The following is a 23,568-nucleotide window of genomic DNA, read 5'->3' as shown; positions in this document are numbered from 1 at the left end:
TCGATCCTGTAAAGTATGGGACTCCCTTAAACGTGAGCTTCCTCCCAATCCATCCCCTATAGCTCCTCTAAATCTCATTTCTGACTGCTTTAAAACAAATCTTGACAACCATACAAGACAGATTTGGTCACTCCTTAGCAATATTACTATAGCTAATCTCTGGTCTCAAAGAACTCACTACTCACCAACAGTCTTCTCTCTGAGGTGAGAAGCCCCCCTCTCAATCAACTACATAGAATCCATTTAACTAAAACTCTAGTTAAATTTAACAAAAGCTTCCCATTCTTCCATCCTCTAACTGAATTGGAGCGAATAGTTGCAGCCCAATATAGCCAGAGTAGAAACATTTCTCTCCTGAAAAGAAAGTTTATAGTTTCACAGGATATTGCGAGGCCTACATAATTCAATCCTGGGAAATAGAGCTTAATCGCAGACTAACAGATGGGGAATTAAAGGCGGTCTTGGCCAGCTCACATGGTTACTCTAAATGCGTCAGATTACAAGAAAATCTTGCAAACTCCTGACACTGTGGTATAAGTCACCGGAATGGCTTTTTGCTTACAAACTATCAGACTCAAATCTGTGCTGGCATTGCAACAGACATGTGAGCTCCCTAACACACATCTGGTGGTCCTGCCCATTAATACATCCCTTCTGGAACCAGATTGAGTCTATAATTTGAAACGTAGTGGATGGCTTGTTTTGCCTATTTTCAGAGTACGTGTTTATTTCCAGACCTCCGGCAATCAATCACACACCTCATTTCAGCTGCAAAATTATTAATTCCACCAATGTGGCTACAACCCCTAGCGCCTACAATCACTCAATGGTTATACAAGGTCAACAAGATTCTTGGTTTGAGAAGCTTACAAGTTGATCTAGTAGGTCTTATGGTGCATTCAAAACTATTTGGAGGCCTTGGATAAGTAGCTCCTTTTCATTTGTTAAAAACGCCCAGGATGGGATAGAGCATAATCAAATATCTTTATATTGTTAACTGTATGTTCCATATATCCTTTCACTAGCTCCTTGTCAAATTGCTTAAACTCTCGAATCTGTATCTTACAGTACTATTGCACTTCATACGGATCTCCTCCTTACCTCCCCTTCCCCTCCCCTTACTCTTCCCCTCATCACCCTATCCCCTTCCTCCGCAACTCCCTTATTTCTAACCTCAGAAGTTAAAAGCTTACTTTGTTACTTTCAAACAAGTTCATGAACAAGAATGTACTTGCAAAGTGTCTAGTAATGTAATTGGTATGTATACTTGTTATTTTTTCAACAATAAAAAAAAAGAATTTACAAAAAAAAACAATGGTGGCTTTGGTCTCCATTTGCTATACTAGTCTGTCCAGCAAAAATGGAGAAAGCAAATGGTAACCTGCTAAAACAGAAACAAAAGCATGTATCTTTGGTATCCATTTTAGTAATGGCTTTGTTCAGGGTTCTTTCTGAATGTTGTTTTTGGCAATTCACATGAAGCCGCAATGTGGAAAGGCTCAATGGACACAGAAACACTTTGTGAACCTAGCCCAAGTTCAACAAGACAAGATTAGCCAGTTATCCTACTGTACCATTGAACGCATGGACATTATTTTTGTAGACCTTAAAGATGTAAAGAGTGATTCTCAGTATCCAGTATCTCCTTCTGATTACTATATATAAAGACTTACTTCATCTTTATTATTTTTGTGAATATCTTTCCTCTATTTTTACTTTTTTTTGAGGGGGAGGGGGTGACATATTGGAGCCTTTGGAACCAATTAGTAGTTTTCCATAGGTTTATAGTTTCAGCATTCAACATTTTTAAAATACAGTGGTACCTCAGGATGCGAGTGCCTCAGCTTGCCAGTTTTCTGACTTGCGAGCAGACTCTCTCTCAAATTTTTGCTCTGGTTTAAGAGTAAAAACTCGGGTTATGAGCCTGCTTGCAAGTCAAGCAGCTTGCAAGCTGAGGCTCAGGGGGGGTCTAATTACTCACCTATGGTCGGCGGTGCTGCAGTTGCGTCCAGCTTTTATTGGCTGACATGGTAGTGAATTAACCAATCAGAGCATTAGCTTGCTGGCGGCGGGGTCATTCAAGCCTCATATCCAGAAAGCAATGCTCTATTGGCGTCGAGGAGGCACAGCTTGCAGCAGTGCCACAGACCATCGCGGAACACTGGCGGTAGGTGAGTATTGATTTTTTTTTTACTTGTAGTTAGTTTCCCCATTGAAATAAATTGAAACACCATTAATGTGTTCCGCATTAATGGCGTTTTAGTTTATTTCAATGGGGAAAAGTGCTTTGACATACAAGTTTTTTGGCTTAACAGCTCTGTCACGGAACGGATTAAACTCGTATGACAAGGCACTACCATACAATGGTTGTCAGACGACCAATTAATAGTGTGTGTTGAGGACCACTTCTATGCTAGCATTGCTTCAGAGAGGGGAGAGCTCTGTTCGACTCCCTACTGCATTTTAAGGTGGGTTACACAAGTAGTGCAATGGCATCATCACGCCAGATGCGTCTTCCCACAGGAGCCTGGTCAGAAGATGTCAGACCTACTTTATGCCAGCAGCTGGATGATAGAATAAGAGAGGTGACAGCTATTTCTACTCATTTTTGCATTCAGGGGGCAGAGTGTGGGTGCCATGTTCTAATCAAAAGTTATGGCACGGGGCATATGTTAATTTGGGGGCCAGTGTATTTAGGCTATGTGCTTGGTTCTGGTGCTGCATTTATGTTATGAGCTTGGCTATGGTGCTGCATTTACATTATAAGCTCAGTTCTGGTGCTGTATTTGCATTACAATCCTGCTTCTGATGAAGTATTTGTTTTAATCCTATTTCTGGTAAGTATATATGTATAGAGCATGATTCTGGCCCCGTATTTATGTTATGAGCTTCTGTCATTGTGTTTGTCTTACGACAGGTGGACATTAGCAGGTTAAAGATGTGCAGCTACTTACGGACTACTGCTTTGTGCTTGCACCACAGACTACAATCTGCCAGTCAATTCCTGATTGTAATTTAACTGCATATATATCATATCGTAAAATGATGCACAGCTCAATGTACTATATATTATAATACAAATTTAATATAGAAAAAAATGTGATTTGACCTTTGACAAGTGTGTATAGCACTATGAAATTCATGTGCTAATTTAAAACACAGCACTAGCAGCTACTGATGGCCAAAGGGGAACCAAAGTTCCAGGTATCTTACTAATTATTAGCAAAAACAAATCCCTGGAGTGTAACCTAGCTGACTTTTAATAAGCCATATAAACCTAGGAAGGGGAAGTACACATGTTATAATTATTTGTATTCCCATAGGCTAAAAGGTCAAATGTAATGGTGATATCAGTCATAAAATGTGCAAAACATTTTGCCTCTGCCAAAATTAGCATGTCCTGATTCTGAAATGCACGTTAACATCAGGAACATAATTAATTATTATGATAATGACCCTCAAAATGGGGTTATATCCTCTATAATTATGTAAACAGAAATATGACAGCTTCACACACATGCTGTTCATGTAAATCATAGTGTTCATCTGCAAACTATAATAGCTTAAATCCATAAACCACCAGAGGAGGCCCCATGTAATAAAATAATTGCGAAAAGATGAAAGAGTCCCTTTCATCTAATTTGGTACTAAATGAATACATTTATTGATGCACTTTAATATTTATCACAGATTACTTTCTTTGCCATCCCTATACTGCACTTTTCCAGCAATATCAAAATGTTTCACATATTAAAATTGATGGTATCATTCTAGCTATAAAAACACAATATCTTGTGGTATGAAAAACTATTAAACTGATATATTTCTACAATGTTATTCTCTTTTCACCCATAAAAGCTACATGAGATAATATATTGGATTTCATAGTGTTCTCCAAAGTCATATCATGTATTAAATGATGTCCAAATGTTTACCTGTACAGTCCTGATTATGACATTCTCTTGTCTCACTATAAGGTCCTTTACAATCCGAGCCACCGTGGGATGCTGGGGAACATTCTCTCTGTCTCTTCTGTGTGCCATTGGAACAAGTAACTGAGCATTGGCTCCAAGCACTCCATTCCTGCCATAGGCCATCAACTGGATATGAAACAAACAAACATAGATGGCTATAAATACAGCAGCGGACACTTCAGCCAGGATTTCATAAATGACTACGCAGCAAAACAGAAGTATAAAGACACACAATATAAATAACTGAAGCACGTCTCATAATTTCACAGCAAACTGTTCGAATCTACTGGACGGAAAATTTTGTTTTGTAGTCCATAAATAAATTCAAGTGCATGATGTAAACTGGTCAGTAAAAGTATTTTGGAGTCACTGTGTGCATGGACTCAGAGGCTGTCCGTAAAATTCATGTTTTGCAGTGCATATGCAAGCGATTATTGTGATTTTTGGATTATAGGATGCACTGGACCATAGGTTGCACTCATAATAAGTGCTCTTTCAGACGAGTGCTTATTTTCTCCTAACAGCACACAAAATGCGCTACTATTAGGAATCAATGGGCTCCTATAGAAGCGTTCGCATGGGTGCTTGTTAGACACGCTGAATTAGCGCATCTTAAAAGGATAGGAGATGCGAGTGCAAATTCGCATGTTAGCTCTGTGGTGCACGCAAAGATAGAACACATCCTATCTTTGCTGCATGCTTTCTATAGGCTCCTATGGGAGCCTTGAAAGCACACAGCAGGCACCTCAGGTCGTGTGCATGGGCTACTTCTAGCAGCACGAAGTAGCCCGTTCACGCGATCTTTTCAGCTCTATAGCAGCAATCTTTTTGCGCTGCAAACAGCACGAAAAAAGCGCTCGTCTGTATGAGCCCTAAGAAGCATAAAAGTGGGGAAAAGATTTTTGCTGTACATTTCCATATTGCCCCACCATAATACCTGTCAGTGTTAGGACTCACACTCACTTGCAATAGCGTTTTTGCGAGAAACAAATCACAGCGATATCACAGGGGCGAACTTGTGTATTTTGTGTGATTGCGATGCGTTTTTGTTCTCTGCAAACTCGCATCGCATGGTAGGAGTATTTAATGCCTCTCTTGCGTTTTTTTTATGGTCTTGTTTTAGTCCAAACTTCCTATTCCACACAGAAAGCATAGCACCATCGCATTGCATTCTCACACGTGTTATGCGTTCTGTGATGCGATATTACAGCACTCCATTGACTTACATGAGCGAGAGGAAAATAGCACATCGCAAAGAAAAAGGACCATAGCACGTGAGAAAAAAACACAACCTCGCTGACGTGAAAACATTGCAAATGAGCACAGCTACATTAGACTCAATGCATTTCAAAGTCATACAAAAAAACGCTGCCTCGCAACATGGCAAAAATGCTATCGCAAGTGAGTGTGAGCCCTTACACCACAATGCTAACACAGGTTCTTACCACATTGTCAATCACAGTACCACAATGCCAGTCATCGTGGCCCACAACAATGCTGGTCACAGTGGCCCACCACAATGCTGGTGGCATTGACCCACCACAATGCCAGCCACAGTGCTCCTAGCTAGAGATGAGCGAGTATACTCGTGTCGAGTAATTACTCGATCGAGCACCGCGATTTTCGAGTACTTCAGTACTCGAGTGAAAAGATTCGGGGCTCACCGGGGGGCGGGGGGAGGCGTGGCGGCGCGGGGGGTAGCAGCGTGGAACAGGGGGGGAGCCCTCTCTCTCTCCCTCTCCCCCTCACTCCCTGCTGCAACCCCCCACTCACCCACGGCGCCCCCCGAATCTTTTTGCCCGAGTACGGAAGTACTCGAAAATCGCGGTGCTCGGGCGAAAAAGGGGCGTGGCCGAGTACGCTCGCTCATCTCTACTCCTAGCCAGTTGCCACATCATATTGGCATCTATAATTCTTCCTTCATACCATGAGCTCACCAGAGAGTAGAGGTAAAGAGAAGAAGGTGGCAATATGGTAATGGGGATGAGTTTGCTCCCTGTTAGCAGAGTGGTTGCTGCTTCTGTTCATAGTAAGGGTACTCTAGGTTAGAAGATGCTGGCAGACGCTGCACAGATTTATTGTGCTGTGTGTACAGATGTTTGTGTTATGTTCTCACAATATAGTCCGTGTTGAGGGTCTGACAGTTCAGTCAGATGATATCACTGTGATTATATACATAGCACATGCTGTTTCTGCACAATTGCACTTCCATGAACCTAAATATACCATAGATGAGCTCAGAGTCTCCTGCTTCTTAGCTCTGCATTCACTAGCAGCTACATGTATATGGTTCAAAAGATATAGTTCTTAGAAATATCTTGAAGAATGCCTACAGTGTAGACTGCAAGATAAGTGGGTAATTTGTTTCAGAGTGGGTATAACAAAGTTCTTGCTCTGTGCTTGGCTACGGTACCAAGTGTCTGTAAGGTGAAACACACTGATAGCCTATTCTTTAGGCACCCATCCACCTTCAATAGCTGTTGATCAAATGATTGTTCCACTAGCAGCTATTTCTCCTGGCTATTCCATAGGCCTGAACTCTCAGTTTAGCTAAGTGTTCATGTCTTTTCATGTTCACAAATGAGAAAGCCAAAGCCAGACAGCTCTGGCAATGAATTGCCTCAGTTAAAAAGAATCAGACTTTGAGATGTGCCTTACCCTTATTTTCCATGATATCATCTGATAGAAGAAAGTTTGCAGACTCTCATGTATATCTAAGAGTCATCTATTCTTGGCGGGTTTGGATAACTTTTGTCTAATGTGTACAGAAGCTTTTAAGATGAGTCATCAATAAGTGATCCATGAATATCAAATCCTTGGGACCTCATTGATCAGTTGAATGGAAGAGCAGGACCTCTTTATTATGTTTTTATCCAGGCCCTTGGTTTGTCTGTATGTGTGGCTGGGCCTGATAAACATCTTCAAGTTGATCAAAGGGGATGGGCGGGTATAAAATCTGTATGATCAGAAAAATTATCACTAAGATGTTATTTTCTAACTGATCCAAAAATATTCTGTGTTTTTTTCCAGATAGGGTTGTTATTTTATGGTCCTCATTGGCCCTGTTGTTGGACTCTCTTATCACATCAGAATCTTAAAACAGTGGAACATCCTTTGGTCCTTTGTTGGGTCAATTCCCCCCTGTCTCTTCTACAGTGAAACCTCTTTGAAACAATCACACAATTTTACTGATAAAAATGGACTTCTATAGGGGAAGTTGATGAACAGCAACATACATAAAATATAAAGAAATTGATAATCTGTCATTTAAAAATCTAGACTAAATCCAGGGTGCTCTTCTCGAAGACGTCCTTCTCTTGAAGCTATTTCCTTATATATTTAAAAGAAAGGGCTATTTATTTAGAAAAATAATAGACACAAACATTTATTATTATATTGGCTTACTTATTATTTTATATATATATATATATATATATATATATATATATATATATATTATGAGGTACTGAAGAGCATAGTGGTGGACGGTTGCTACGTCGCCCCTAGGTTCCGGTACTATGCATAAGGGGACTGGAGGAAGGTCATGTCCCGCTCTCGGAGACGTAAGAAACCAGGAGCGTAATGTGGTCTCCAGCAAGCAGTTGCTGGAGATCTGTTCTTTAAAAATATCTGGGCCTGTTTTTTTTGGAATGGATGGCAGGTTGGTAGTGGGGCCATCCATTCCACCTCCTCCACTCCAGGGTGTAGGCGAGCTCAATCAGCCCAGGTGCTGAGGCTGAGCCAGATTAAGTGTGCACATAAATAGCAGGTGCACGGACACAGGGAAGCTAAGATGGCTGCTGGACCCTGGCAGCCTGTGTGACCAGCTGGGGATAGAAGCCCTGCTGTGCGCTGCACCTGCTAAGTGCGACCTGATCAGGCCGGGACGGCCTGATAGCTGGATTTTGGACTATTATTTGTTTGCCTAAAGCTAAGGTTGGACTTTTATGTTGCTGTTGTAAAAATAAACGCAGGTCACACCTGCTTTTGGACTGCATCCGCTGGTGTTCCGTCTCTGAATATCGCGAAACCCGCACGCTACCGAGCTATCCTCCCACATAATATATATATATATATATATATATATATATATATATATATAAATACAAACACACACATCTTAGCCTGATGTAGTGTTGTCTGTTGTAAAAACAACTCTGACCTCATGTGTATACATTATATAACACTACATGCTTTGCCTCACCTTCACACTCACTCATCATCACCATAGCATCTAGGGTATTGTGCAAACATTTTGGGAAGGTGTGGATAAATGTTACAAAGTAAAAATACTTTCAAAAATAAATAGGAGTGTTAATAGTTTATTTTTGTCTATTAACAAAATGCAAAGTGAATGAACAAATGAAAAATGTAAATCAGATCAATATTTAGTTTGACCACTCTCTGCCTTCAAAACAGCATCAATTCTTTCAGGTACACCTGCACACAGTTTTTGAAGGAGATCAGCAGGAAAGTTGCTCCAATCATTTTGGTGAACTGATCACAGATGTTCTATGGATGTAGGCTTGCTCAAATCATTCTGTCTTTTCATGTAGTCCCAGACAGACTCAATGATGTTGAGATCAGGGCATGGGGGGGGGGGGGGGGTTATATCATCACTTCCAGGACTCCCTGTTCTTCTTTACTACTAACATAGTTCTTAATGATATTGGCTAACACCATTAATATTAAGAAAGTCTCCAACTTTCATCATGCTTCACTGTTGCCTTCAGACACTCACTACACTGGTCAACACTGAAATTGTTACTGACTTAAAAAGGTCCTAATCTGTAGTATCTTGGTGTGCTGAACACAAATATGAACATGAAAATTTTTTATTGGCTCTTATTTTGAAAATATTTCATATAGTTTATTTTCTGTGTTTCACCATGTAAAATTATCCAGTAGGACTGTAACAGCAGCCTTACAGTTATAGTTATACTTTGAGCCAGACAGCATGTGCTAACAGGACCTGTGATGATGTCACCATCATGTGATCAGTTACTGCCTCTGAGCTCATTACCTCACACCTAACCCCAACATAACAGTACACCATGTTAACTCCCACAGTACCAGTGTACATTTCAACACCTAATCACTAGTGTACTATATCGAGCCCAGTCAGAAAGGTTGCGCATTTAAAATATTTCAGACGTCGTGGGATACAGTTTAAGCTACTGTTACATAAAACTGTTATTATTTTATCCATTTACTTACAATACAGAACACTAATGCCTCAAAAGTGCGTTAATACCGGGGGAAATTACTGCTATATTTGTGGGGAAGTGACATTTACCAACCAGAAGAAAGTATCACTTCTCAAATGAAAAAGGCATATCATCTTTACTTCAGATACAAGATTGGCGACCAAGACAAGCCTTGGGTCCCGCATATATGCTGTGCTATATGTAGAAAACAGCTTTCACAGTGGTTCAATGGCAAAAGACCATCAATGCTGTTTGCAGTCCCCATGGTGTAGAGAGAGCCAAGCAACCACACAAATGACTGTTAAGTAGAGATGAGCGAGCACCAAAATGCTCGGGTGCTCGTTACTCGGGACGAACTTTTCACGATGCTCGAGGGTTCGTTTCGAGTAACGAACCCCATTGAAGTCAATGGGCGACCCGAGCATTTTTGTATTTCGCCGATGCTCGCTAAGGTTTCCTTGTGTGAAAATCTGGGCAATTCAAGAAAGTGATGGGAACGACACAGCAACGGATAGGGCAGGCGAGGGGCTACATGTTGGGCTGCATCTCAAGTTCACAGGTCCCACTATTAAGCCACAATAGCGGCAAGAGTGGGCCCCCCTCCCAACAACTTTTACTTCTGAAAAGCCCTCATTAGCATGGCATACCTTTGCTAAGCACCACACTACCTCCAACAAAGCACAATCACTGCCTGCATGACACTCCACTGCCACTTCTCCTAGGTTACATGCTGCCCAACCGCCCCCCCTCCCCCCCACAGCGCACACCAAAGTGTCCCTGCGCAGCCTTCAGCTGCCCTCATGCCACACCACCCTCATGTCTATTTAGAAGTGCGTCTGCCATGAGGAGGAACCGCAGGCACACACTGCAGAGGGTTGGCACAGCTAGGCAGCGACCCTCTTTAAAAGGGGCGGGGCGATAGCCCACAATGCTGTACAGAAGCAATGAGAAATAGAATCCTGTGCCACCGCCATCAGGAGCTGCACACGTGGGCATAGCAATGGGGAACCTATGTGCCACACACTATTCATTCTGTCAAGGTGTCTCTGCATGCCCCAGTCAGACCGGGCTTTTTAATTCATAGACACAGGCAGGTACAACTCCCTATTGTGAAGTCCCTGTCGACCGACAGCATGGGTGGCTCCCTGGAACCCACCGGCGATACACAAAAATATCCCATTGCATTGCCCAACACAGCTGAGGTAGTAATGTCGCGCTTAATGCAGGTGGGCTTCGGCCCACACTGCATGCCCCAGTCAGACTGGGGTTCTTTACAAGTGGAAACAGATGCATTTATAATTCCCTGTGGACCCACAGCATGGGTGGCTCCCTGGAACCCACCGGCGGTACATAGAAATATCCCATTGCAGTGCCCAACACAGCTGATGTAACGTCAGCTGTAATGCAGGTGGGCAAAAAATTAATTGGATTACACTGTAGGCGAGGGCCCACAAAAATTGGTGTACCAACAGTACTAATGTACCTCAGAAAAATTGCCCATGCCCAACCAAGATGGCAGGTGAAACCTATTAATCGCTTTGGTTAATGTGGCTTAAGTGGTAACTAGGCCTGGAGGCAGCCCAGTTTAACGAAAAATTGGTTCAAGTTAAACTTTCAACGCTTTTAAGAGCATTGAAACGTATAAAAATTGTTTAGAAAAATTATATGAGTGAGCCTTGTGGCCCTAAGAAAAATTGCCCGTTCGGCGTGATTACGTGAGGTTTCAGGAGGAGGAGCAGGAGGAGGAGGAGGAGGAATATTATACACAGATTGATGAAGCAGAAATGTCCCCGTTTTGGATGGTGAGAGAGAACGATGCTTCCATCCGCGGGTGCATAATACGTATTGCTTAGGTATCGCTGCTGTCCGCTGGTGGAGAAGAGAAGTCTGGGGAAATCCAGGCTTTGTTCATCTTGATGAGTGTAAGCCTGTCGGCACTGTCGGTTGACAGGTGGGTACGCTTATCCGTGATGATTTCCCCAGCCACACTAAACACACTCTCTGACAAGACGCTAGCCGCAGGACAAGCAAGCACCTCCAGGGCATACAGCACGAGTTCAGGCCACGTGTCCAGCTTCGACACCCAGTAGTTGTAGGGAGCAGAGGCGTCACGGAGGACGGTCGTGCGATCGGCTACGTACTCCCTCACCATCCTTTTACAGTGCTCCCGCCGACTCAGCCGTGACTGGGGAGCGGTGATACAGTCTTGCTGGGGAGCCATAAAGCTGGCAAAGGCCTTGGAGAATGTTCCCCTGCCTGCGCTGTACATGCTGCCTGATCTCTGCGCCTCCCCTGCTACCTGGCCCTCGGAACTGCGCCTTCTGCCACTAGCGCTGTCGGATGGGAAGTTTACCATCAGTTTATCCACCAGCGCCCTGTGGTATAGCATCATTCTCGAACCCCTTTCCTCTTCGGGAATGAGAGTGCAAAGGCTCTCCTTATAACGTGGGTCGAGCAGTGTGTACACCCAGTAATCCGTAGTGGCCAGAATGCGTGTAACGCGAGGGTCACGAGAAAGGCATCCTAACATGAAGTCAGCCATGTGTGCCAGGGTACCTGTACGCAACACATGGCTGTCCTCACTAGGAAGATCACTTTCAGGATCCTCCTCCTCCTCCTCAGGCCATACACGCTGAAATGATGACAGGCAAGCAGCATGGGTACCGTCAGCAGTGGGCCAAGCTGTCTCTTCCCCCTCCTCCTCATCCTCCTCATGCTCCTCCTCCTCAACGCGCTGAGATATAGACAGGAGGGTGCTCTGACTATCCAGCGACATACTGTCTTCCCCCGGCTCTGTTTCCGAGCGCAAAGTGTCTGCCTTTATGCTTTGCAGGGAACTTCTCAAGATGCATAGCAGAGGAATGGTGACGCTAATGATTGCAGCATCGCCGCTCACCACCTGGGTAGACTCCTCAAATTTTCCAAGGACCTGGCAGATGGCTGCCAACCAGGGCCACTCTTCTGTAAATAATTGAGGAGGCTGACTCACACTGCGCCGCGCAAGTTGGAATTGGTATTCCACTATAGCTCTACGCTGCTCATAGAGTCTGGCCAACATGTGGAGCGTAGAGTTCCACTGTGTGGGCACGTCGCACAGCAGTCGGTGCACTGGCAGATTAAACCGATGTTGCAGTGTCCGCAGGGTGGCAGCGTGCGTGTGGGATTTGCGGAAATGTGCGCAGAGCTGGCGCACCTTTCCGAGCAGGTATGACAAGTGGGGGTAGCTTTTCAGAAAGCGCTGAACCACCAAATTAAACACATGGGCCAGGCATGGCACGTGCGTGAGGCTGCCGAGCTGCAGAGCCGCCACCAGCTTACGGCCGTTGTCACACACGACCATGCCCGGTTGGAGGCTCAGCGGCGCAAGCCAGCGGTCGGTCTGCTCTGTCAGACCCTGCAGCAGTTCGTGGGCCGTGTGCCTCTTCTCTCCTAAGCTGAGTAGTTTCAGCACGGCCTGCTGACGCTTGCCCACCACTGTGCTGCCACGCCGCGTGACACCGACTGCTGGCGACGTGCTGCTGACACATCTTGATTGCGAGACAGAGGTTGCGTTGGAGGAGGAGGAGGGGGAAGGTGCTTTAGTGGAGGAAGCATACACCGCCGCAGATACCACCACCGAGCTGTAGCCCGCAATTCTGGGGGTGGGTAGGATGTGAGCGGTCCCAGGCTCTGACTCTGTCCCAGCCTCCACTAAATTCACCCAATGTGCCGTCAGGGAGATATAGTGGCCCTGCCCGCCTGTGCTTGTCCACGTGTCTGTTGTTAAGTGGACCTTGGCATTAACCGCGTTGGTGAGGGCGCGTACAATGTTGCGGGAGACGTGGTCGTGCAGGCCTGGGACGGCACATCGGGAAAAGTAGTGGCAACTGGGAACCGAGTAGCGCGGGGCCGCCGCCGCCATCATGCTTTTGAAAGCCTCCGTTTCCACAAGCCTATATGGCAGCATCTCTAGGCTGATCAATTTTGCAATGTACACGTTTAACGCTTGAGCGTGCGTGTGCGTGGCGTCGTACTTGCGCTTGCGCTCAAACTGTGGCGCTAGCGACGTCTGGACGCTACGCTGAGAGACATTGCTGGATGGGGCCGAGGACACCGGAGATGAGGGTGTGGGTGCAGGCCAGGAGACGGTAGTGCCTGTGTCCTCAGAGGGGGGTTGGATCTCAGTGGCAGGTTGGGGCACAGGGGGAGAGGCAGTGGTGCAAACCGGAGGCGGTGAACGGGCATCGTCCCACCTTGTGGGGTGCTTGGCCATCATATGCCTGCGCATGCTGTTGGTGGTGCCTCCCCAGCTGATCTTGGCGCGACAATGGTTGCACACCACTGTTCGTCGGTCGTCAGACGTCTCTGTGAAAAACTGCCACACCGTAGAGCACCTTGACCTGTGCAGGGTGGCATGGCGCGAGCGGGCGCTTTGGGAAACAGTTGGTGGATTATTCGGTCTGGCCCTGCCTCTACCCCTGGCCACCACACTGGCTCGGCCTGTGCCCACACCCTGACTTGGGCCTCCGCGTCCTCGCCCGCGTCCACGTCCTATAGGCCTACCCCTACCCCTCAGCATGGTGTATTACCAGTGATTTGATTTCCCAGGCAGGAAAGAAAGTGGCGCAAGCCTGCAGCCAAAATACAATTTTTTCCCTTGTTTTTCAAAGGACAAGCCACACTGCGTGTATTCAATGAATACTACTAAGTTTAATAACTGTGTTGCGGCCCTGCAAAACTGTCACAGAACTTTACTGTTGCAGAGTTACTAACTGTGGCAGAGCAGGTATTTCCCAGGCAGGAAAGAAATTGGCGCAAGGCTGCACTGAACCGTAGCTGGTTGAGTCTGATTTTTTTACGTTCTCCACGCAGCACACACGTACCCAGAGCCCTGACGGCTGTCAGAGGCAGGGCAAATATACTTTTTTCCCTTTTGTTTAAAAGGATAGGCCCACTGCGTCTATTCACTGAATAATAATTTTAATAACTGTGTTGCGGCCCTGCAAAACTATCACAGAACTTTACTGTTGCAGAGTTACTAACTATGGCAGAGCAGGTATTTCCCAGGCAGGAAAGAAATTGGCGCAAGGCTGCACTCAACCGTAGCTGGTTGCGTCTGATTTTTTCTGAACGTTCAGCGCACAGCACACACGTACACAGAGCCCTGAGTACTGTAAGAGGCAGGCCAAATAGAATTTTTTCCCTGCTTTTTACAAGGAACACCCACACTGCGCGTATTCAATGAATACTAAGTTTAATAACTGTGTTGTGGCCCTGCCAATTTGTCCCAGAAGTGCAGTGATGCAAAGTAATTCGCTACCTACAGCAGATCAGGGATTTCCCATGCAGGAAAAAAATTGCCGCACGCCTGCGGTAAAACGTAGCTGACTGCGTCTGATTTTTTCTGAACGTTCAGCGCATAGCACACACGTACACAGAGCCCTGAGTACTGTAAGAGGCAGGCCAAATAGATTTTTTTCCCTGCTTTTTACAAGGAACACCCACACTGCGTGTATTCAATGAATAATGTATGTCTTCTGGCCCTGCCTACACAATTCTATCCCTGTAGTATTAATGCCGGGTGCAATGCTCTGCAGAGCCGGTTTTGAGAAGAAAAAAAAAATGCAACACTGCTAACAGCAGCCTGGACAGTACTGCACACGGATAGATGTGGCCCTAGAAAGGACCGTTGGGGTTTCTGAAGCCTACACTAACTCCTAACACTCTCCCTGCCTAACCCCCACTTCTGTCCCTATTGCAGGGCGCAATGCTCTGCAGATCCAATTTTGGAGAAAAAAAAAATACTGTGCTAACACAGTACTGCACACTAGTAGATGTGGCCCTAAGAAGGGCCGTTGGGGTTCTTGAAGCCTACACTAACTCCTAACGCTCTCCCTACAGCAGCTCCAGCACGATAGTACTTTCCCTCAGCTAAGTCACAAGGCATGTGTGGCGAGCCGCGGGAGGGGCCGATTTTTATACTCCGGTGACATCAGATCTCCCCAGCCACTCACAGCAGGGGGGTGGTATAGGGCTTGAACGTCACAGGGGGAAGTTGTAATGCCTTCCCTGTCTTTCAATTGGCCAGAAAAGCGCGCTAACGTCTCAGAGAGGAAACTGAAAGTAACCGGAACACCGCGTGGTGCTCGTTACGAGTAACGAGCATCCCGAACACCCTAATATTCGCACGAATATCAAGCTCGGACGAGTACGTTCGCTCATCTCTACTGTTAAGCCCAATTTACACGCAAAGATGATCGCTGAAAATTCGTTTAGAGCAATCATTTTGCATTAGCTACTAATAGACTAATTGGTCCATTAAGCCCCATTTAGACGGGATGACTGTTGGGCAAACAATCCCCGACACTCGTCCCCACATGTACTAGCTTACGTGCTTTGCACAGGAGTGAGTATCGTTGCTTCTCAGCGGGGCAACTGGAACAGATTTCTCTCTTCGCTTTCCCCTCCCCTCTCCATTCACTTAACACAGTAGTGGCTGTTCAGTACTGAATGACTGCTATTTACACTGAACAATTGTTCAAAATTTTAAACTGCATAAAATCTTATTTAAAATGCATATTTTAGGACCACCTGGGGTAGACATACAAACAAAATGACAAAAATCCACTTGTGTAGGGTAAGTGATGGAAGATATGATGTTATATCCACCACTCCTCCAAGCCTATGAAGTGCTTGTGGAGATAGACCCCGCACCAGTTGTGTCTCGTATCGGACACTAAGAACATATCAATGATCAGAAAGTGCCCCTCTCAAAAAATGGCCTCCATACAGATGCATAGCTAATGTATCATGCATTAACTGTATAAGGGTGACTACCCACTGGAGTTTTTTTTTCTGCTGCGAATTTGCTGCTATTTTTTCTTCCAATTGTCAATGGGACTTCCTAATGTTAAAACCGCAACGTGACGTAACGCAACTTTGCGTTTTTATCATTAGAAAGTCCCATTGACAATTGGAAGAAAAAATAGCAGCAAATTTGCAGCAGAAAAAAAACGCTAGTGGGTAGTCACCCTAATAGAGGTAACACCATAAAGGAAAATTCTTTCATGATTCTAGTGAAACAAACTTTCTTATTTTTTCTTGTTCCTAAGAGAGAAGAGCAAAAAGTAAAAAGGTGCTGAGTGTATTTGTAACTCGGATAGGAGCATCAATAACTGGTGAATATCCCTATACCAGCCAGGAGTTAGGGGTATATCAGCAGTGAAAAAAGTCAGGCTTGGAACAGACCAAATTAATGTAGGACTTTCCGCCTGGAGTGACTATTTCCAAAAAGTGTAAATATCAGCTGTTCAGTACTGAAAAGCCGCTATGTTAAGTGAATGGAGAGAGGCAGGGGAGAGCGAGAAGAGAAATCTCCTCCAGCCGCCCCACTGTAAAGCAACGATACTTGCCCTGTGCAAAAGCACAAGAGCTAATACATGCGAGGACGAGTGTCAGGCATCATTTGCCTGACAGTTGTTCCATCTGAATGGGGCTTTAGTAGCTAACTAGCTTCATTTGCATGTATTTAGAGAACAGCAGGTGGTCTGTTCTCTAAATACATGTCTATTATTCTGCTGTGGGCGGCTGACTGCATGCAATGCTATTAAAGCTGCCCGAGGAGAACAAAACAGATTGTCCCTGTTACAGGGAGGAAGGATTTTATGCTGACTTGAAGTCAGCAATCAACAAAGACTGCATGGGCACACATTTACATGCAATGGCTATCGCTCAAAAGCCGACGTTTGGATGAATTTTGAGCGATTATCGCTGCGTGTAAATGGGGCTTTACTTCTGCTTGGTTCCTACTCTCTCCAGCGGAATAACAAAGCAAAAGAAGTCGAGAATATTCTAACCCAACATTCAGTCTGCATTGAGAACAGTTCCATGGGATATACAAAATACATGCACTACTTGCAGAAGTAATGGACTCACAGACAAAATGTAGCAGTTGGAGAGAAGAATATCCAGCACCCAGCTCTGGTCAAGGCTCACAACCTGCTACCACCCCTTCACATCAAACTAGGTTTGATGAAGAACTTCATGAAAGCCATGGACAGGACTTCGCTAGCTTTCCGAAAGCTTCATGAAAAATTCCCTCGACTCAGCGTGGCAAAGATTAAAGAGGGAGTTTTTGTGGGTTCTCAGATTCGAGAGCTCTTCAAAGATGACTGATTCAACAACTTGCTGCAGGGTGATGTGAAACAAGCATGGAATGCTTTTCGCCTAGTGTTTACAAACTTTCTTGGGAATGTTAGGGCAGAAAACTACAAGGAGACATGGCTGCAATATGTCTCTAAAGATCCACTTCCTTCATTCCCATCTGGATTTCTTTCCAGACAACTGTAGCATAGTTAGTGATGAACATGGCGAATGTTTTCATCAAGAAATCGCAACAATGGAACAAAGATACCAGGGAAAATGGTCCCCTACCATGCTGGCTGACTACTGCTGGAAACTCCACAGAGATGCTCCCGAACAGCTGGACAAGAGACAGTCAAAGAAATCTAAGACGTAGTCTATGACTAGATTTTTTACAGGTATTACCCATAGGCCTATTACTATTGGCACGCATTTCGTGCTATAAACAATTATTGCAGATTACAAAAAAAATAAAGCCAATTTTGCATTTTGACTTTCATATTCATGTTGAGCACATAAAAATTAATAAGAAATGATTACTTTTATTTCAGTAACATGACTTTTGTAAAAATTTGTTGACCAGTGTTATTGCACTGCTCTCCAGCCCTTCAGCTAACAAACTGCCTTCTGCCTTACAGACAAAAATGTCAAATTTTGACTCATTCGTCCAGAGCATCTGCTACCATTTTTCGACACCCGAGTTCCTATGTTTTGGTACATAATTGAGTTGCGTGACCTTGATTATACGTTGAAGGTTTTTTGGATACAATTCTTCTGTGAGGCCATACTTTTCCAAACAAAGCAAAGTAAGCATCATGTGTCTTCCATCTGCAGCATTAGGTTTCCTTGGTCGACCTTTGCGTCTATAGTCCTCAATGTTGCCTATGTCTTTGTGCTTCTTCAAAAGAGCTTGAACAGCCCATTTTTAATCCCTCGTCTGCTTTGATATCTTTACCAGGGAGAAACCTTACTAATGCAGCAAAACTACCTTCCATCTTGTTGCTGTGCTCAGGCTCGCCATGGTGTATAACCTATGAAAAGAAACTGTCTTCTACAAGCCCAGCTTTGTCGAGGAGTTGGCTGTTCCTCAACCACTTTTAAGTCTCCTACACAACTGTTTCTGTCAATGACCGTGTTTCAATCTACATATGAAAATGATTATTATCATCTGCTTGGTATAGTTAGTTAATCATACACCTATCTAGAATCCTAAAATATTCCCTGTCTTCGTGCAAGTTTACCTAGAAGAATGGATGCTGTCTTGAAGCCAACGGGTGGTTACGGCAAATACTAATTTGATTTAGTTTCTTCTTTTGTTCATCCACTTTACATTTGTTAATTGACAAAAAATAAACTATTAACACGTCTATTTTTGAAAACTTTCTTATGTTGCAGTATTTTTTCCACACCTGCCCAAAACTTTTACATAGTATTATGCAACAAACTTCATGACTCACATCAACTACATCCACACAAGCAGAGTGAAGCTACCTCTCTCAATCAAACACACAAGCCTACATCGTAAAATGTACACTTTTTCATCAATCATCTGCTGAAGTTCCATGATGACAGTTTCACAAGGTAGCAAAATTTTGATTTAACAAATTCCAAACGTAAGTCCTGTAAGATCATGGTACATCCTCGCTTATATAAAAGCAAAGTAGAGCGCCGAGCTATGCAAGAAAATAGAATGATAGAATGAAGGGACCTGCACTTTGGTTTCCGGGTATTCGAAACAGTTGACACCTTTACATTATAACTGCTGTTCCTAATTCCACTGAATAATTTTCTTGAGCATTTATATAAATACGGTAGATTTCAGGCGCTGACAGGCGTTTCACTAGTATGCCATATTATGCCATAAACAAAGAATCCAAATGCATAGCAAAACAATCATCATGGCCTGCATGCAACAAAGTCTGCTCTCTCTGCATTCAATAATATGGGAGGTAATGTAATCAAATGATGTGTGGCTAATTCAGAGTTACTGGAATATTGCTTATTACTCATGACATGCACATTCATCTTAAAGGAAAAAATATTAATGTGACTGTACATTTCTTTCGAATCGAGGGCTGTTGCTATCTATTCCAGCAGTTTGTAACATCCTTTACAGTTAGGAATGCAGTTAATATGTCTACAGATAACAACAGTACTTTACGAAAATTAGCTAGAAAATTGGTTTTTTATCTTGTTTGCTTTCTCATACACAATAAAAATCTTTTTTTTCTTTTCATGGTTCCAAGATAGTGCCATAGATGACAAACTATCTACTAAGATATATTGTTTTATATTTTGTTCTTTTTTGAGGCTGTAGGGTCATAAAATGGGGCTTCTGCTCTGCTATCTGTCATTTTAAACCTGGATAATTGCCTACAACCGAAGATTATAACAGAGCACTGTAACTAGTGTATAGCAGTAAAACACAAAAGGTCATTGCTGCTGAACTGTCACTGCCTAAGTTAGAAATACATCGAATGTTTTTCTTGCTCATAAATGTTAGTGTCACTAGGCGCAATTTCACACGCAGCTTAGACCAGGTGCAAAACTTTTTTTTTTTATGATATAAGGAATAATGCATTTCTTCATTACTTTCCCTGAATATGAAGTGAGTACATCTGCTATTTTCTCACCTAAAATAAAATTCGGAACTTCTTACCACATGTTGCTGTCCTAATCCATCCTCTGTAGGACCGACTGATATATGCCCTTGCCAGCTGGCCTCAATACCTACAAACAATTTCTCTAGGAAGATTATGATTATGCCCATGTGTTGTCATGGCTTTTTGCCAGTCATTTGGCCCTTTTGTTTCTAAATAGCTAGAAACTGAACAAAGACGAATAAAACAGCTAAGCCGTTTACTCGTGTGATGCCTTTCCAGGTTATTATAAGAGAATAAAGCATGAATACTAAGTAAATAATACATATACAATATAAAGCTCTTGCTCTAATTCTTTATGAATTTAAGCTGAGAGTCTCTTACGATCTGACAGGCTTTTCAAAATAGTCTATAATAGAAACTTGATGTTCATTTACTTGTATATCTCCAGTGTTCATCTGAATGTCACAGGAAGCTATAAGAGTACTCTTAATAATGTATTTCTTTGCAGTATGCCAACTCACAAAAGCCAATAAACTAATGGAATGACTCAGTACAATAGGTCAGAATATACAAGGACGCGTTCCTATGTCTAAACTTTGTTGTGTCAACAGTAAATAGTGGCAGTTTGCATTATGGAATATGATGGAGCTCATTCTAACACTATATTTTAGCTTAGAGATTCCCCTTACAGACTTTATGGATGGTATTCATATCTTATGTACTGTATAGCTCACACTATTACTTGAGGAACTGATTCTACAAGAAGAGCTCTAATGATACAGTTTGATATGAATATAACTTGTGGTTTATAAGCATACATTCGATGCAGCATACAAGTTGTTTAAAGGGGTCCTCCCACTTCTAGCTATTGATGATGTATCCTCAGGACTGGTCATCACTAGCAGATTATGACACTCATGACCCCCAGCAATCAGTTGTTTCTTTAGACCAGTATTTGTGTGCACAGGGCTGTTTTGCTCCAGAAACAGGCAGCTCTATGCACTGTCATAATGGCTGGTATTGCAGGCCAAGTCCCATTGAAGTGAATGCGACTTGTGATATGAGCCAGGTCCACTGCAAAGATTGCTCCCTCTTATACAATCAAAGCCATAGAAAAATGGACAGCAGTATCCAGAGTGTGAAGGCAAATTCAGTGAACCGTTTTATTCCACAGATGCAATGTTTCAGCTGAACCTAAATTTTTTCAAGCATGTTGGCTGTTGCTCTTTATTTTTTATGGCTTCGGTTGCATGATTTGGTAACATGGACTATTCACATCCTGCTCTATGGATCTTGGAGTGCTGTTTACTTTCTCATTTGTACTTCCTTTTCTATGAGTGGCACCTTTCTGAGCTTTTCAGCAACATTACTTTTGTTTCTGAAGTGCCATTAATGATGAAATTATAATGATAAGTTTAATGCACATTTATAAAAGTCAAGCATGTGCTTATTCAGCTATAAATATACATAGTGTATATATATATATATATACACACATACTGAATATCCACTTTATTAGAGACACCTGGCCTTTCATGATTAGTGTGTCCCTATATGAAAAATTGACCTGTGACTCCGGATTTCAGCATAAAAGCGAGTGAGCAAGTTTTCTATGGATCAGTTTCAGTGTGAATCCACAATAGAATGAGAAAAGCAAGTCATCCGAGAGACTTTGAATGAGGCAAAGTCATTGGTGCTAGACTAGTTGGGGTCAGAATTTCTAGATCTGACAACTTGTAGGGTTTTCCTGTGGAATTGTGTTGAGAGTGGTAACAGAGCAGTAACTATACAGACAATGTTAGTATAATCACCATCACTCCTTATCTACAGATCACTATGTCAGGGATAGTCTCACACAGTCTTAGGGCCCATTTACATGCAAAGATAATATTTTACACTATTGAAAGATTGAAAGTTTTAGCAATCTTTTTGCATAAAGTGTTAATGGCAACTGGTGGCCATTAATACTTTATCATCTTCATTTGCATGTAAAATGGCACCCACAAGGTGTTTGCAGAATCCAGTGTATGATTAATGCGCACAGCTGTATTTTTCTCCTTGAGGGTGCCAGCAGAATACAATGATAATAGATAAAGGTGTTTGCTTTATCTCCGGTAGTTGAATGATGAATTTTAATTTCACCTTAAAATCATCGTTCAAACGTGAAATGCCTGATGCTTGCATTTATATGTAATGATTATCGATCAAATTCGGTCGTTTGAACAAATTATGAGCGATAATCGGTGCGTGTAAATGGGCCTTTACACACCTGTTTTGTGGGAAGGTTTCTGAGCATTCGCCTTACAACACGCAGCATTCTCACCTGCTTCAGTCATATTCTCTCCCCAAATATTGTAGTACTCTATGACTTTCTAAGTAATGTTCTACTTCACACCCATTTATCATTAACTTTACCTGCTACAAATCCTGCCCAGCTGCACCCTGCAAGCTTTCAGTGGAGAGAAGGCGTCACAGTAATTAGAAGTGTTTTGTTTAGTGTCATGGAAACATTGAAGTAAATTCATATCACGATTGTGAATACTGTGCATGTAGGTAAGCTAACTAGTTCTTTACACTGTGGAAAATTTACTAATGCTGGACCACCATAATAGCAATGTGATGGTGCAGTGTGAACAAAATTCATCAACTTGATGTTAATAAATCTTCTATAATCTGTACCACAATTTTAAAAAGCATTGGAAAATCTTGAGAAATAAGTCTTGCTCAGAACTACTTTGCTAGCATGTTTACCTTTTCTGGTACGTACATAAAATGTGATACAGTCCTGGATGTCAGGTACTGACCCACTGTCCCAGGAACCCTGCTGCATGTCCCAATGTGTACCTTGAAATCCTGCAAATAAGGAAGGTGGAACAATACCTCTGCAGCGCCACCTATTGGAAGGCAGCATTCCTGCAAATCAATGTCAGACCCTTTATACAAGTCTTGATAACAATGACTGGAAATTGAAAACCAAAAGCCAGAAGACCATACACATACAACTGTTTTGGGGGGTTTTGCCCTTCATCAGTATCTTAAAGTTTGTGGCTTGGTTAGTGAGAGATTTATGACAAGGGTTGGGAATGATATGATCTCTCCTGAAGGAGAGCACCTAGGAGGTGAGTGAGGAGACATACTGCAATCCATGCTCCTCTGGGAAATATGCAAATAAGGAAGATGGAACAATATATCTGAAGCACTGCCTATTGGAAGGCAGCATTCCTGCAAGATGATGTCAGACTCTTTATACAAATCTTTATAACAATGAAAAAAGGGTATCATCTCTCCTTAAGGAGAGCACCTTGGAGGTGACTGCCGAGATATATAATGCCATCCTCTGCAAAATTTGGAAATAGCGAAGATGGAACAATACCACCCGATGCTTGAAAACTTGGTTCAACATCTTACTACCTTGGTGCTCAGTCAGGAGTGGGTTGTGCCATAGCAGTACTGATTGGTTGAGAAATGGTGGATGGTGCTGGTGTGTGGCTGCTTGCTCTCATGAGATTATAGCCCAAGATTACTGCTTTATATCTGTAGTCTTGGAAGAGCTGACTAAGACCTCAGTCACACGAAGGTTTTTTTCGCGCACAAATAGACACACAAAATGATCGCCCATCGCGTGTGGAAAACATCACATGAATGGGTGAATTTAAGCTATTT

At 43.2% G+C, this 23,568-nt stretch overlaps 1 protein-coding gene across 1 annotated transcript in view; it reads right to left on the bottom strand.

The window, feature by feature from the left end:
- Window positions 1–23,568, bottom strand: part of ADGRB3 (adhesion G protein-coupled receptor B3) — a 918,092-nt gene that overhangs the window by 527,857 nt on the left and 366,667 nt on the right. Inside the window, exon 5 of the mRNA XM_066604215.1 lies at window positions 3,936–4,100. Within this exon, the coding sequence (XP_066460312.1) occupies window positions 3,936–4,100 (165 nt within the window). The remainder of the gene's footprint in view (window positions 1–3,935; window positions 4,101–23,568) is intronic.

Source organism: Eleutherodactylus coqui, chromosome 1, assembly GCF_035609145.1.
Source record: "Eleutherodactylus coqui strain aEleCoq1 chromosome 1, aEleCoq1.hap1, whole genome shotgun sequence".
Classification (NCBI taxonomy): Eukaryota; Metazoa; Chordata; class Amphibia; order Anura; family Eleutherodactylidae; genus Eleutherodactylus; species Eleutherodactylus coqui.
The sequence above is the reverse complement of the archived record's forward strand: the minus strand, read 5'-3'. Positions and strand labels throughout refer to the sequence as shown.